General features: G+C 41.8%; 1 protein-coding gene across 1 annotated transcript in view; it reads right to left on the bottom strand.

The window, feature by feature from the left end:
* The window catches only part of bmpr2b (bone morphogenetic protein receptor, type II b (serine/threonine kinase)), a 71504-nt gene that overhangs the window by 3238 nt on the left and 50658 nt on the right, over positions 1-17608 (bottom strand). The window contains exons 7-12 of the mRNA XM_079464654.1: positions 11926-12040; positions 8854-9014; positions 8567-8714; positions 5022-5158; positions 3663-3835; positions 1336-2657 (exon numbers count right to left, since the gene is read on the bottom strand). Of these exons, the coding sequence (XP_079320780.1) occupies positions 1336-2657; positions 3663-3835; positions 5022-5158; positions 8567-8714; positions 8854-9014; positions 11926-12040 (2056 nt within the window). The remainder of the gene's footprint in view (positions 1-1335; positions 2658-3662; positions 3836-5021; positions 5159-8566; positions 8715-8853; positions 9015-11925; positions 12041-17608) is intronic.

Below are 17608 nucleotides of genomic sequence, written 5' to 3'. Positions count from 1 at the left end.
ATTCACATACCAAGAAACAATGAATAACAGAGACAGTGTTGCAATATGTCAATCGGGGACACTGCTCAAAACATCCCGCCCTAATGAAGCAACAGCGAGTATTTTTTTAGTGTACTAAAACTTGTGCTTGGCCTTTCACACATTCTTCAAATCATAGATTGCTCGAGTCTGATTTATTTTTTAGCTGCTCACGTATCCACAGAAATCCAGCAGAATGTAAACAACCGTGCATCTTGTTTCAACTTCATCCTGTTTAGCGTCTGCCCCGGGTCCCTGCATCATTCTCACATCTACTTGCATGTATCACTATATCGCTGCTGCCGACTAAGGCAGAATGTTTTCTGGATTCTTATCAATTCTGTGGAATTTACTTTCATGTCCACATGTAAACATTCAACCACAAAGCACAGAACAGAGAGAGAGCATTGAGCTTATGAGAAGCTGTGCTCTTAATTATCTGGACAAAACAGGATATAGTTTACAGATGAGAAACAGCCTGGCTTTCTATTTTGGGCGGTTATTGTTGGCATCTTTACTGACACTCACACTGACTTCTCCACCCTACTCATGGGGACAGTGTTCTCCCCACACTGATAAACAGCCAAATGCGTACGAGCATACTTATATGTGTTGGTTGAGACAATAAAGGCATTTTTTTTAATGAAGACAGTAAAGGCCTGTTCACACCACTGATGACTTACCGCATATGTAGAGCTATTTACATAAAGCGCATACGCTACCATTCAAGTTTATCTTTTCTAGATTGTAGAATACTAAAAAGACTTATCAAAAAACAATTTGATGATGAGAATTATGTTGTGACTAAAAAAACTATGACAAATAAAAGCTATGTTATATTTTAGTGTCTTCAAAGTAGCTTCCATTTACCTTGAGTTGGCAGAATTGGAATTTTATCAGCCAGTTTCTACAGGTCTCACCCTGAATTACTTTTGAAACAGTACTGAAGTAGTTCCCGTGTATTCTGGGCTTTTATTGGCTGCCTTTTCCTAACTATTTGGTCCAAATCATTATTTCAAAAGCATTTTTACAAGATAAGTTTTCCAGCAAGAGAAGTTATTTTTTCAATTACATTTCTTTCTACAATTTTTATATATTATTATATATATATACTGTATAAGCAAAGGCCTTTTGATCAAATGAGCTTTAAGATCACAAATTGCATTTCTGTCAAGTGATACTAAACTTTTGAACATCAGTGTAGGAGACTAGACTCATGATTTATGTGCAAGCTAAAAAGTGTAGAGAGCAGCATAATGATACGCCCTACTGTGTGGGGAACAGAAATAGTGACTTTAGAGCCAAAAAAATTCTTACTCAAAAGAGAACAATCCTGGGAGCTGGTTGACAGATCCAGTGAGTTTGGCCGTTCAGGTCTCCTGGGTTTATTCTGTCTCAGTGGAACCCCGTCCCTTCCGTCTGGTGCTCCTGGAGGGCAGGCTAATGTCTCCATCTGCCCATCTGCAGGGGGTAACGCACAAACACTGCTCACCGTGGCAGAGGCAGTTGTATGGATGTTATTAGAATTGTTGTTATTAGAATTCGTGAGGCCGGAATGGTCTCGCGCCGCCGGCTGCTCTCTCCTCAGCAGAGGCTCATGTTCATCGGGGCTGGAGTTAATATTAATGTTGAGACGGCTGTCTTCTCCACTCAGCTGACTCTGGAGCAGAGGTGCACCTCCGTCACCCTGCGGCCCAGTCGGGTTTGTGTTTCCGAATGCCTCAGAGGAGCCTGCGCCATTGCCCCCTCCATATCCGTTAACAACAACCACCCCCACACCACTACGAACACTGGGCCCGTTGTTGGTCATGGTGACTATGTGCGGCTCCACGGCCACGACGGTGTTCATCTTCGCCACGCCTGTCTCAACCTGCTTCAGGTTGGATTTGTGCTTGCCGAACTTCAACCGCGTTGATGTAGACTCCCTACCAGGGTTTTTGGTATTGAGGGGCAGGCTGGTGGGCCGCTTGGGCAGATTCTGTTGCTTGGGCAGGGGGTACATGGCAGTGGGAGCATCACCCATTCCGTTGCTGCTCATCCCAAAATCTGCTTGTCCACCAGCCCCGGACCCTCCGGTCACCTCTGTGGCGAGTTTGATCAACGGGTACAAGAGACTGGAACTACCCGAACTGAGTGGATCAGGAGCGCTGAACTGCTTCTGTGAATGCTCCATCAGGTTTTCATCAGAGCTTTCTTTTAGGTTTTTGTCCACCTCCTTAGGGTCCAGTTTGGTGGTTTCCAGGTCTTCCTCTGTGAGCTGAAGGCACACTGGCATGCTTCCTCCAGCTCCTGTGTCCTCCGAATGGCCAGATTCAGAGATGGTGGTCATGATTGTGCTGGGAGTAAGGCCTGTTGTGGTGGTCGTGGTGGACAGACTCGCGCCGCTGGTTTCCGGGCTGGGCAGCCGGGCTTGGGCCTGCTGCCTCTCGTAGTTTATAGAGTTTCTGTTCTTCTCTCCTGCGACTGGCACGCCACTGCTGATCCCACTCACGCCCATGCCACCCAAGGAGGAGGTGCCAGATGTCGCAACGTCACCTTGAAGGTTCTTCACCATGCCCTCATGATCCTCGATGTACGAGGATGACGAATAATCTGGATATGAACCCATTTTGGGAGCTCTGCGACTGTGGGTGAGGTTCCTGGAAGAATAAAAGAACGATGGTCAGAATTGATAAAAGATGATCAATTTATTTAAATATTCAACAAACCTCAGCAATAAAAGTAGGTGTCACTGCTAAAAAATGAGCTTACACTGCAGTACAAATCAAGATTTTAGTATTTTTTACTATTTAATTTTTGTATCCCAACTGGCAAATATTTGTGCTTGTTGTAAGAATAGGAATAATTTTTTTCTCAGAAAAACAACATCAACATCCAAAGTTATTTTGCTTGTCAAGGAAATGTACTTTGATTTAAGAATTTTTAGACATTAGAAATAATTAATAAACAATTTTCATTTTATCAGCATTTCTAGATGTATTGTGGCCATTTCAGTCTGTTGAATCTCAACAAAATCAAATCTCAGGAGTGACAAAGTCATCCAACAGTAATGTAAAAGACTTACAGCAAGACAAGACACATGAAAACTGTGATAAAACCAAATAATTTGTAACTATTCCTAGATACAAATATTACTAAAAAAGTGAATATGAACTTGTTTTCTTAGCAGTATTTGAGGTATGAAAAAATATAGAGCATCTTTTTTTTTATTTTAAATTTGGGAAAAATAATATAAGTAGTTCATAGAATGATACATACCTATAAATTGTAATTTCAGAAACACTGAAAATAGTTATCTTAATGTACTGTAAACAAGACAAAAATACTGAGATATAATTTTTTTTAAGCAGCCTAAAACCACTCCAACTGTCATGCAACATCGCTAAAATGATCTTTTCCATGTTATTTAGAGTTTTTGTCCACACCAACTGTGATGGCACTACATTTAAGTTGTTACAAATTAATACAAATTAAGTGTTGTGCATTGCATCTAGTGTGGACACAGTATATATGACAGTTTGTTGGCTGATCAACCAGCATGACAAACGGTAGACGACAAACAATAAGAGAACAGATACACGGCTGCCTCATCATGAACTGAGCCTGAAGGATCTATATGACTGCTGTGTGAGGTGTGGTCAGACCTCTCGTTCTGCAGTGCTGTGCTCATGGGATTGATGGTGGGGCTGACAGGTTTGTTCCGTTCCCAGATCAGCAGCAGTTCTGCCATACGCTCCTCGGCACACTGTGCTGTAAGGCGTGCCTCTGCGTCCTGATCCCAGCAGTCCTCCATCGTCTCCTTCAGAGAGCGTACGGCCTGAGAGACAGAGATGGAGAAATGAGTCAAAAAACATAGAATGAGAGACATTGTGACGTTTTTTTCAAACATGAAAATCCGTACTTTTCTTAGTTCCTTATATGACAATTCTCCCGGAAAAGCACGCCGCAGGCCCACGCATCATTGATTTGGAGATTGTTTGAAACTGATAGATGGAGCGGATTTCCCAGCCCTTTACAATGCCGGACATGAACCGCACGTTAAGAGTAACTGTCTGTTTTGTTGGCAATGTGTTAACACATGCTTTAGAACCGCCCCCCCACACGCTTTACATGTTTTCGGAAATAATCGTACAGCTGTATCTGTCTTTTATAAATGTGATCAAAATAAAGACCCTACGGATATTTCAAGGGTACGATACTATTCTGTAAGTACTCATGATTAACATGAGATATGCAGAAACTATCTTGAGTTATGGCCACTTTAAAATCTAATGCTGCTAATCTTGCATTTCACGCTGCTTTAATCAAGCATGCACAGTTTTATGTTTGCTTCATTAATTTTTTTCTCTTTCAGATCTGTCAGAGGCAAGAACCAGAGGTCTTCAGCCTAAACTCTCATACATTTTTTTACACCAAAGCCCCTGTTAACCAATTAAGGTAATACTTAATAAGTTAAAGGGATACTTCTAAATCTGTCATCATTTATTCCCAATCATGTTGTGAAAAACATGTACAGGTATATGACACTTTCTTCTGTGGAACAGAAAAGAAGATATTTTGAGAAAGTTCAGTAGTTTTGTGTCCATACAAAGGAAGTCAATGTGGGGCCAGTGATGTTGGTTCTTTTGTGTTTTTGTGTGTAGAGTAAAGAAAGTTTGACGTGACATGAGAAAAAAAACTGCGGTGAACTGTCCCTTTAAGTGAACCAGTCATTAAAGTGGTTGAAAGAAAAGAGGGAAATCAATCCCAGTTAACAGCTTTATTCAAACATTTTACTTTCTCTTGGCAAACACACAGCCCTGCTAGAAAAAAACACATTCATGTTTTTATAAATATAAAAGCGCTCTGTGTTGTTCCACTTTTATGAGATCTGGACAGCCTGCAGCAGAACATTTGGGAGCTAAAGTAAACACAGGTCTGGGAAAGAGCTTCAGCTGATGTTACAGCAATAATCTCACCACTTCATGTCACAAACACATAATGTGATCATCTCAGTCTCTCACCAGGCTGTTCTCTTTCCAGGCCTCAGGGAACTTCGGTCTCTGTTTCTCTCTGGACACCAGCACCTGCATGTCCTCAAAGGAGGGGTGATTCCCAGCCTCAGCTTGGAAAGCCATCTGGTATTCTGGCACTGTTTCTCCTTTTAAAAAACAAAATAAAAGTCAGTCTCAAGAGACCTTCACACCCGCTGCAGAATTACTGAAATACTGAATTCAATTCATACAGGAGATGTGGCACCTCATGCTCCCTTAATATAATGAGCAGAATAAAGAGTCTTTGTTGCTACCTACTGGTTAAAGACAGATGTTTGACTAGTTGGCAGAGCTGGGTTGTTAAAGAACTGCAGCTAAAAACTAAATCTAAAGTTGATTTCTCAATAAAAAATTGGTGTATCTTGTGGTGTTCACCCCACGTTTTTTAATCATGCGAATGTTCAGAAAACTCATGATGTTGTGTCTTAAAGTGATAGTTCGACGTAAAAGGAAAATCCTTTTATCATTTGTAACCCTCATGTCATTCCAAAACTGTTACTTAACTTTCTTTCTTCTGCAGAACACAAAAGAAGCTATTTTAAAGAATGTTGGTAATCAAACAACATTGACTCTTATTGACTTCCATTGCATGGACATGCAAACACGCAGAGACATTTCTATGGTGTTAGAAATTGGACACAACTACGTGAGCAAGTAAACACAGTGCACAAGCAGATTACAGCTGTGCGAGCATGCTGAATGTGAACCTGTAGAAACCAAGATTGTGCACATAAATCAGCACTTGCGTGTGGAAATAACAAACCCCCAAATCAAAGTAGATCGCTCGCACACAGTATTAACTACACGCGCAAGTGCTGCCCTACTCGCGCGAGCTGGGATTCTTCACACGCGCAAGTCATTTTGACTTTAGGCACTAAGTTGGTGGGACACTGCGATTTTATGACAACAAATGCAATTAGCCCTGCTCTTTTCTGGAACTCCCGTTGTGATTGGCTGTTGCTGGCCCTCAAGTCGATGACAGAAAAGGAGAGATGGCAGAGAATTGGGAAAAATAGGATCTAAGAAATTCCCATTAAATTATATTTTATATGTTCGCCCAAATGCAGGAAAACGATTGAGTGCAGTAAGGAGATTTATAAAAAAGACTGGGAAATTAAATAAATAAATATTTCTATTTATATGAAAGCACTTCTGCTCTGCATTAGACCATAGCAAATGTGCATTACCAGTGATCACCTTTTTGTAGATTAGCCAGTTATATAGACTAGTAAAATGTGTTATAATATAACATTACATATAATATTATAATTGAGCGTTTTTAATGTTCCGCGTTTACATACCCGGACGTGATGGTCCAGGCATTGGCGTGTCCCGTTTTATGAGGTTTCCCAGAGGTTCAACCGCCAATGGTGTTTTGGGGAAGTCCAGCGGTCCCCAAAAAATTGTTACGTGTCTGGTTAGCTCCTGCCATGATTCAGGACAACCGACATCTAACGTCCCCCTTACAGAACGAAGTGTCAAAACGAATACCCCTTTCAGAGAAGTTGGCAGCGAGCGTGGAGACTACTGCCAGATATCTCCCTGTAGTGAGGTGCGTGAGTGATAACGAGTGATAGCTGTACATGCTCTCGTATCACGGAGGAGATCGGGATTATAAGAGGATGAATGACTGGACCGTCAGTGAGAGAGGACCAGGCCTGGCTTTTAGTTATGGTTTGTGTGTGTGTGTCGCCAGCAGTCACCCACGAGGGGGCTGCCGGCTGTCTATTTATGTTTATATTTATTTATTAAAGATGTTAAATGTTTATCGGTTCCCGTCTCCTTCCTTTTGTTGAACGTTTTTACAGTGGTGCAAAAACCCAGGAAGGAGACACATGCTGTCGGGGATTCCTCACCGCCGAGTGGCCTCCCGGTGCCGGGGGAAGTACGGGAAACAGATGATAGACGACCACCAGCGGCTGCCCGAAGCGTTGGTTCTGGAGCAGAGGAGACCTTGGCTGCCTCCCCAGAGGGAGCGGGGAACCGGAGCCTGCCTCGTCGGCCCAAGAGGGGACGAGCGGGGGAGCCGAGAGCGGCCACTGCCTGTCAGAGGCCAGAGCCGTAGTCCGTCCGCCCGAGGGGAAGGAGCAAGGGGCAGAAGAGCCGGGAGGGACCACTGCCTGCCAGAGGCCGGAGCCTGCGTCCGTCTGCCCAAGGGGGAGGAAAAGGGGACGGGTGGCCCGCTGCCGTCTCCCTACCAGAGTAGCCACCGCCGGCCGGCGGGGGGTGCATGGTCGAGTACCCCGAATGAGAGTGCCCTGGCAGGTTGCGGTGGCTGCCTGCTGTCTATTTACGTTTATATTTATTTATTAAAGATGTTAAATGTTTGCCGGTTCCCGTCTCCTTCCCTCCTTTTATTGAATGTTGTTACACTCCCTTTGGGTAGTAAGGACTCTAGGCACAGGCTACAGAATTCAGTTTGCATATCATCCTCCGCGTTTCTACAGCATGGTCTCCATTTCCATCTCCAACCAGAACAAGTGCATTTGTTGAAACAGGAGTTGCAAGCTCTGCTGGACAAAGGGGCCAAAGAACGTGTTCCCCTGTTAGACAGAGAGGCGGGCTATTGCGTCCAAATGCTAGGATTGACACTAAACACTGTTTCAGTTGTGGCTAAGATCCAGGGGATTTCATACAAGGGCCAATCCCCTGTAAAGGTTACATGCCAGGGGCTTCGAACCCTTTCTATGTGGTTCAGACCTCGGTTTCTTACAACACTTCAGGGTGGACAACACTTCAGTAGTCTCAACGCTGCAGTCGTGCCACCAGAACAAATAGGCCCAGCAGATCCTGCCTTGGGCAGAGGGTAAATTCCTGTTCCTCAGAACGATTCACATTCCGGGGAATATGAATATGGGAGCAGACTTACTGTCCAGACAAGCTGTGATGACAGGGAATGGAAACTCCACCCCAGAAAGTCAAAGAAATCTAGGAAAGATTTTACGAAGCAGAGGTGAACCTCTTTGCTACGCAGGAGACAGCAAAATGTCCCCTCTACTTCTCTCTGACTTCTCCAGCCGCCCCTGGATCTGGACGCGATGGCCCATGCGTGGCCCAGACGGTGCCTTTACGCATTCCCTCCGACCAGGAGTGATTGATGGGGTTTCTGTACGAAAACACCCTTTAGTTAGAATGAAGTATCCCTGCTTGCGCGCGCATAGAGTAGCACTTGCATGTGTGGTCAATACTGTACGCGAGTGATCTGCTTTGATTCGAGGGTTTGTTATTTCCACTCGCAAGTGTTGATTTATGTGCACAATCTTGGTTTTCGTGTTCAAGTTAGAGATTTGCGATTTCTACAGGTTCACATTTTACGCTCAAGTGTTTTCAGTGTGCTCGAGCATCTGTGATCTGCTTGCGCGCTGTGTACACGCTCACTTAGTTTTGTTCAATTTCTAACGCCATAAATTTCTCAAAATATAATCTTTTGTGTTCCACAAAACAAAAGAGTCATATACAGGTTTTATATTTAGATTAACTATGTTTGTGTACAGTTCTTGATGCCTGGTTCTCACCTGGAAAGAGGTCAGTGCATCTCATGAAGGTCTCCCAGTAGATGAGTCCGATAGCATACATATCCACCTGTTTCAAAGCTGACTCGCAGTCCCTGAGGTTCACCGCTCCCTCTAGCACTTCCGGGGCCATGTAACGTATAGTTCCCACCTAGACAGCAGAGCAATGCAAGTGTGAGGGGAGAAGTACTGCTTTCATCAGCAGTTTTGGGCACTGCATTCATAAACAACTACAATCATGTTCATAATGGGTCATCTATCCTACAAAAACAGATAAAAGAAAAACAGACCTCACTGATTGCAGCGTTGTCCTCTTCACCCGGCCGTACAAGACGATTTCCAGTCAGCTTCATGGACAGGCCAAAATCACTAATCACACTCATCCCATCGTTCTTCACCAGAACATTACGACTGTTTAAATCCCGGTGTGATACGGCAGGTTTATATACATCTGGGAAAGACGGAAAGTTTTTGTTATAGTTCATACAAATTGTGATTTTACATAGTTGTGTTTTCCATTGTGTTTGGCGCTTTCATGAACTGGAGAGGAGGAACATGTTTCATTTATGTATGAAGGATGGATGAGTGAACACATGTATGAGTAAAGTTTACCTAAACCTTTTAAGACCTGTACACAAAGAATGGGAAATACGCAAGGTTTATTCATATACAGCCACAAAAAAAGTTAGGAAATAGTTTTATTCAGCATTTCTACTTGTACAGAGGCATTTCTAGTCCAGTGTCTGTTGAAATTCAACATAACAAAAGTCAGGAATGACATAAAGTCACCCCACAGCAATGTGAGAGACTGAATGAGAAAAGCAATTTAAAAAGAGAGAATGCATTTTCATATTTATATGGTTTGTTAGGATAGGGCACTATTTGGCAGATATACGACTCTCTGAAAATCTGGACATCAGTCGCACTGTCGCAGGTCGTTGCTAAGAAGCAAGAGGTTTGTTGAAACGCTCTCTATTGGCTTACCACTGTAATGATGTTGTGGAGAGTAGATGAACCCGAAAGCAGAAATTCTATGCTTTACCTAGATACCAAACTTGAATTTGTAAAGCCCGGCTCTATACATTCAGACCTATTGTATGGCTGCTGTAATACCATGTATAAAAAGCGGGTAATATAAAGCAATATGTGATGATATACATTTTTTTTTACTTTACTGACAACCCATGTGCACAACACAACCACCAGAGGGCACTCACAGAAGCACATGATGTAAGTAATGGCTTCTGAATGGAGTGCCTGCTCTCCCAGCCCTCCCCCTTTCCCTCTGTGTGCTGCCTGTCTGGCTCTAAAGTACAATCAGTAATGAGGGCAGCGGCGGAGCAATCTCAACTGCGGCTGTACTGAGACCAGTGTTTAATGAAGGCAGACAGTGAAAGCCGGTGGTCGGCTGTTCAGAGATCAGAGCTGTAATGAGGGCAGGGCCAGAGACAGTTAAAATGGAAATGATCCGAGGTCTGATCAGTCGAAGATTGTCTGCGGATCTCTGGTAACGCTCCAGCACCCGGAGAAACAGCGCACAAATTAGTCGCGTGTTATCGCTTTTACTCAGTGTGCTGGCCCTTTTAGAAGCATCGAAGGAGCCAAGGGCTCAATTAAACCACGCAAAAAAAACCTTGAGCCTCAAGAATGTCTTCATGCTGCGTTAAAAATGCAGAGACTGTTTATTTTTAAAGGATGTTGAAGACTACAGGGATATTTTAACCTTGATTTTAAATTCTATGGGCATTCTTATGTGTAAGTCGACACGTTGTTAAAAGTTAAGATGCATCATTATTAAAAATATTTTTTTCTTTTGTATGTTACATATAGCATTTAGTCTGACCCAAATGTGCAGATTAGAGCCGTCTGGAGAAGACTGCATTGGTGCACCAGTCCACCGGCAGATCGAACGATGTTCTTTGGGTGGATTCACACAGCTTTTTTTAACCTACTGTATGTGGTTAGAGGCACATTCCAGCTGGGCTATGGACACAGCAATAAGGCCGCTGTAAGTACAAAGTGTTCCTAACATTGCAGAGAAAGCCATATCTACAGCGGGATTCCCAAAATGAGACGCCTAGATTCTCAATACCAGCAGCACGTACAGAAAATGAAGACAACACAAACGTTCGCCTAAACTGAGACTGTATTCGACCTTTATGGAACATACAACGTTCACTTCAACAAACAGGATTTTGAAAGTAAGGGGACATGTCCCCTCGGTCCCCAGTGGAAATTACACCCCTGTATGTACGAGACTAAGAACGACTTTAAAGATACGTTTTTGAATTAGACATCAAATATCAAACAGCGTTTCAATAGCAGTTAGTCTTTGAAAATCTTCAAAGTCAGACTTGTCTGTACAGCTGGTGCAAAACTGCAAAGAGGGTCTGTTATGATTCACGTCTTTCACCAGATTTCTACTAAATGAAATGCCAATCAAATTGGTAGCAAAGATGTTTGACACAAAATGAGGGTTTATTGAGGGTTTGGTAGTGGACAGACAACAATTCTAGATATGTCTGAACTGCAAGTCCATGCCCAACTAGATTTATTTCTCCCACCAGATTTACTAAATTACATGTCCATCACAGTCGTGGCAAACAAGACATCAATATTAACTTTACACAACCTTAAACGAATGACATTATAAATGTAAGTGTACTATATATTTTAACAATACTTAAAGATGATGTCATTTCTGAAACACTGGCAGCAACAATGAATTGTAACCCTGTCCGTGAAATGCAGATTAGCAGCATCCAAGTCAGAAAATGAACAAAATAGGTTGTGTGTTTATGTAAATTATAGATTATATGATTGATTTCGACATAAAGTATTCAAATTTTCGATTGTAATGCTGGAATTAATGATTTTAAATACTGAAATACTGTATTTGCTGCGCTGTAAATTTAAACGCTGAAAAAATGCTGAAACTTATTTATTTTCCACAAAAATTTCTTCCTAAACATAGATTGTAATTGTGACATAATCTTACACAAGATATCAAGGTTATTTCACAGAATGTTTTCAACACATGTAGAATTATTTTATACAAAAAAACAACAACAGTATAATGACTTTAGTTTTCAAAAGCAGGGTCACATTAGTTCCCTTAATACGAACAAGAAGTCTGACCCTTAACTGAACATGTAATATCCTCACTCTTTTTCACTCAAAAATCAGGCTAGCAGAAATAACCTTAACCTTCAAACCCCTGTAAACTGATTTTTAGCCACAAGTCTTTGTGTGGACCAGCTATACTATACAGTACTTCAATGTGATGGAAACTAGGAAGATAGCATTTGCCTATAAAAATAATTGGGCGAATGTGCGTGAATATATGTATAGTCGAGCCTCACCTCCTCTCAGGAGCTCAGTGTGCAGGTAGGCCAGGCCTCTCGTAAGCGAATGCGCCAGACGACAGCAGCTCACCCAGTCCAATGTATGCAGACTCAGATATCGACACAAAGAACCCTACAAAAAGAAACAGCCCAGTTAAACACGCACATGCATACACACACACTAAACGTACAACTTTAATTGCTAAAACGCACCACTAATCGGGTCATAAAACAAAGAACATGATAGTTATTGCAGTACCCGTAAGATCTGGAAATGATGCACTGCACTTTTAACACCGCTTTACAAAGACAATCTGTCCAGGTCAGTGGTCAAACCTACTCTTACAGCAGCATTTCAAATCTCTGCAGAGGCTTGTGAACCTTTTAAATAATAAATTGAAGACTCAACAGTTGAAATGTAACTCCGTCTGCTACTAATTTAAGTGACAACTCTATTAAAACAACGATATAACGTATTTAAGGAATGTCAACAAAAAGGAATGTTCATACCCGAGTTAAATTTTTCAACGAAACTACTGAAAAAAACACTATGAACAATATTTAATTAAAGAGTGTTGTAAAAACATCAATAGCTGTCATACTGTGAGCTTAGTCAAGGTGGGGCAAATTGGTACTTGTGAATCATGCACTTCTTGGTTATTTCTTGATAGTTATTTCTTGATAGTCATCCACAGCTGTTAGGGGTAAATCACTGCTCAAGCCACAAAGCTATCTCAACACTTGAAGAATTGAAATATAGTATACAAGTCCTATGGTTATCTAAATAAGGGAGCACGGCTAAATTATGTTCAATTAGAGCAGAGCAACCGCTTGAATAAAATCATTTTTTTCGAAGTATGAATGACATAGATGCGGCATCTAGTGGCTGTGTATAGAAGTCTATTGAGGCCACAGTATTATTTTTGTGTTCAATTATTGTTTAATGAATTATTGCTGATTACAATCAAATTAAAAGAAGGCCTAATATAAACTACTCAAGGAATCTTATTTGACATTAGCATAAGATTTTTGCACGAACCATTAACCTATTTATTAATATTGTTTAGGTCACTGTTAAAATAACAAACATTGGAACTGATATTTCCAAAATTCGGGTAATTATAATAGTTTGTTTTTGTGTTGCTAAATGATAAGTCATATCTATTTTTGGCAAACAGTTGTATGTTTTTATTCATGTTACATTTAATTAGTAACATTAAAGAGGGTGCGTGCAGTCTTCCTTTTATTGTTCTTGGGTGATCACATGCCTGAATAAGGTTGTACACTTTTCAACAGCATAAATCACACAAAATATCATTGCAGTCACAATGCACTTTGGGATTGCCTTTTCTTCTTACAGCTTACAATTCAGACAAATCATTTTGGCAAATTAAACATCATTTAAATAATGTTTAAATGACTATAATAAAAGAGCTAAGTTTACATGACAAATTGAATTCCTTCATTATTTATTCATATGTTATTTTTCCCCTTTAGAAAGATGTTGAAATATTTGACACATTTTAAAATGATGAACCACTCAAGCTTGTTATGTACACAAGGTAGAAGACAAATTATTATATAACTACTTTTCACGAAACAACAACGAATGAGTCGTAACATTTTTATAGCGTAGGCGAAAAATAATGCCTTTACTTGCAGTACCTCTTCTACTGCTCAAGTACTCAGCCTGCAGCTTAATCGACCTTCCTAAATTCAGCCAAATGGTTGTAGAGTCGCATGCAAAAATGTGTCTGTTAATAGAAACGATATGGACAGCGCAACACATGTATCCTTGTGCTTACACGAGCGCAAAGGGTGGATTCATGTTGCATTAGGCAACCCATGTTGACAACAAATGCTGTAGACAGCTCATCGGGTTTTGAAGCAAGAGAAGTGTCTAAATTATTGAAACATGTCTAAATAGGAAATGACAATTTTTATAATATTTCCAGTTCCTCGACTTAAGGCTACTAGTTGAGAAGTGGAATAAGAGCATACACAGGACTGTGCCAAGAGTCTTTAGCCAGACACAACAAAGGTGTGCCTCATTCCTCACTGCCATTCAAAAGGCTCAGGCGGGTAAAACAGGCACACACAGACAAACGTGCAAGTTATGACATGTTCATCAGGAATGTTAAGGAAAATATGTTGCACAGAATGTTGGGTTAATGTCATTGGGCATGTTTTGCATGAGTTGATATTTAAGGTAAAATCGGACTGTGCCCAGAGTTTGCAGAGTGTTTACCTTGTCTTAGTTTTAGAACAAGATTGATTTTGGTAACCTACGGTTGCAAAATGGTGCATTTTGTTTACCAGGTTGAATAATAATGCCGCGTCAATTGCACTAGGCAGTATTTGCGAAAAAGGCAGGGATTAAAGTTTGCCTCATTCACATAGAAAGCTGGATTTCAATCGAAAAGAATGATAATGACTTAATTCTGTCATGAATCTGCCTTCATGTCATGTCTATTCTTGGTCTTGAGGCAGATTCATGACAAAGTCTTATGTTTTATGTGAGAGAGAGATGTTGGCTATCGGCTTTCTATGCTCTCTCTCTGGTCCGTGTCTTTGTTCCCGCCATCTCGTTTCCTCGTTAACCTTCCCTGAGTGTTTCATTACCCGCACCTGACCCTTGTCAATTATCCTGTGTTTGTTTCCCCTTTAAAACATCCTCGTGTTCATTGTCCTGTGCTCGTTCGTTGTACATGTTTCATGCTTTTTGCCATGTCATGTCTTGGAGTCTTTGTCTTAGAAAGGTTTTGCTAGTCTTTGTGAGAGTTCATGGCAGTCTTAGTGGTTTTTTGTTAAGTCCTCCTTCAAGTCTTGTATGTTCTTTTACCCCATTGTGGGCTTTGGTTTTGTTCCTGTTTTTTGAATAAATCCCTTGTTAGCCCCTTCATCTCGTTTCGCTGCCTGCAATTGGGTTCTCCTTCCACGATCATAACATAATTCAGACTGATTAAAAACAGACCTGGGCCGTGCTTCCCGAAACCTTCTTATCGCTACTTCGATCTTTAGTTATACCTTATCATCAATATGTGTTTCCCGAAACGTTCTCAGTTAAATATACCTTCATACGTTCGGAAGGTTGATCTGGAGCGCTCTTAGCTATACCTTTCCGCTGTTAATAGTTCACCCTGTGGCACGGCTGCTTTACATCACAGTCTATTATATATTATCACAGTCTACTATATTGACCTGTTTTCATGCAAAGAATATAATTGTCTTTACATTGATGGTTGTTAGCTTTTTAATGATATTATCTAAATAAGGTGCATCAGCTGGCAACCCAAATAATTTGGAGTATATTTAAAGAGCAAGATTGTGTTATAAAGTTTAGTCAAACTGCAGCGATACTGCAATTGTTTGGCTAAATTAAAGACGGCACCATCCGCGGAGTATTTTAGTGCATTTAATCCGTGAAAATCTGCAGGTTTGCACACTAATTTCACAATAAAATGATATACATGGTACGATTAAATTTGCAATTTTGTTTATTTTATCATATGAGTCCTAATAAGTGCAACTTCAACTATTTCTAAAGTGCTAATTATATAAAAAACGCCTCTACCTCACAAAACGCAGTGAAGCAGTCCCTCTATAGAGTGAATAGTTAATTGTCAGATGATCGATATACATGAATTCAGCACCACCGCCATGGATAGCACCTGGTAACGTGGGACGTAAGAAAGTAACCTCCTACGGCATTTGGTTTTCAACCGGGGATTTGCGACCCCTGAAACTGTAAGGGGTCCGCTACTTACGGTTTACTCACAGGCAACTTTTTGTTAAAAATTGGTTAGCATGGGTACAAAAATATTACAACCAATGTTCTCTTTAAGTATGCATAAGTTCAGAGAACGCATGAAAGGAGTTACATGCAAATAAAGTTAATTCTCATATATTTCTGAACTTCTGTTAAAAAAATTTAAAGCTGTAAAGTACTAGCTAATTTGACAGGCAAATGACACCACACTGCTTCTGCATTGTAAACTCTGACAAAACTATCGTACGTGTTTGAAATCAATGAAACGCGGTCCCTGTACTGGTGGTGCACGTCAAACAAGTTGCCACAAAAATTACTCGTTGCATGTTGCTCTCCTTAGTCTGATATGATGCTCTGCAGAAAAAAAAGACAACTGGGCTCAGAATCATAACATAGCGGTGTGTTCTGCACAAAAAAAAGAACTTTTCAACAGAATGCATAACATCTGTACTGATTTCTTTCGCATCCAGAGAGAGCCTCTACCTCTACTAGAATTGTCCTTATGCCATTTACCAGGGTCAGTCATCTCATTGAAGCCTTAACGAAGGTTCAGGACTAAAAGTTAATGTTTAACTGTCTATCTCACAAGTAAAATGAAAATGCAAATACCTTAAAATAATCAAACAATCTATATTAACAATAAAAATTATTTACAGAAGAGTATGAACTGTATGTGCAACAATAACATGCATAATAGTGCTAATGTAATGTATAAACATAACATTGCTGTGACAATAATATTCTATTTAAATATACACATTTAGTACAAGGGGGTCCCTGCTACGTGCATCTCTCATCTAAAGGGTCCTTGCCCCAAACAACTTTGAAGTTTTTCCTTGTCCTAAGGTTAAGGAAACATGGCTAGAAAAGGACTCCATCAGGGAACAGAGGTTACATACGTAACCGAGACGTTCCCTTTCTGTCGGTCTCTCGACGTTGTGTCGAACCGACAGATGGGGTTCCTATTGAAAACGCCACAGCACTAAGCCGCGTCACAATCTCTAGCGAAGCGACGTTGACCGGCCTGGGCGAGCCACACGTGAGCGATATCGCGAATTTTGTAACCTTCCAGTGGGCAGGCAGGGGCTCCCAGAGCTTTTGGCAAAGATGAGTAGCCCCTGCCCTCGGCCACCACAAACGGAGGCCTTGTTCTCTAAACGAGAAGCCGTCCGGTACCGTAGGGCTACTGGGTAAGCGCTGTTCCCTCAATGTGGACGTACGCTACGGAGACCACTTCCCACCATAGGGGGAATACAGTGGAGAAACCAACATGGTCTCACCAAATAGGGGAGAACTCATGGGAGGTATGTGCGGAATGCCGCAAGGTGGATGTCCACCTGGGGGAGGTCATGGGTTGCCACGCGGGGAACCACCTCATGACGACATCTCAGACGGAACCACCCTAGTGGGGGGTTACTACGTGTGGGGCACTAGGTCCGGTTAGAGCTATATGTAATAACTCAGCTTGATACCCAGCCATAGAGTGCTTATTGATGGATGGACGGACTGCCTATTCTTAACCCTTGGGGAAAGAAGGGAGGCAGCCCATAGCGCACTGATCCACCTAAGAAGGGGAATGGCGCTATACGCAGGCGTACGCCCTACGACCGCTGGTCTCACCTGTTGGCAAGACTCGTGCTGCCGGTTCCCCACGGAGGTTGCAAGCCTCTGCGAGGTATAGCGTAGCCCAACCCGCAACTCTACAGATGTCTGCCAGAGAGGCGCACTGAGCCGATGCCCACGAGGAGGCCACACCCCGAGCGGAGTGTACCGTCACTCAAATGGGCACGGGCTAGGATCGGCACGCAGTAGTGACGGCGTGTGCGATCCAGTGCGACAACTCTCCTCGGAGACAGCACTCCCGTTGCTGACCTCCATAACAGACAAGAGCTGCTCAGGGCCTTGAAGCCCTCGGTGTGGTTCGAGTAGAGG

This window comes from Barbatula barbatula, assembly GCF_947034865.1.
Source record: "Barbatula barbatula genome assembly, chromosome: 9".
Classification (NCBI taxonomy): domain Eukaryota; kingdom Metazoa; phylum Chordata; class Actinopteri; order Cypriniformes; family Nemacheilidae; genus Barbatula; species Barbatula barbatula.
The sequence above is the reverse complement of the archived record's forward strand: the minus strand, read 5'-3'. Positions and strand labels throughout refer to the sequence as shown.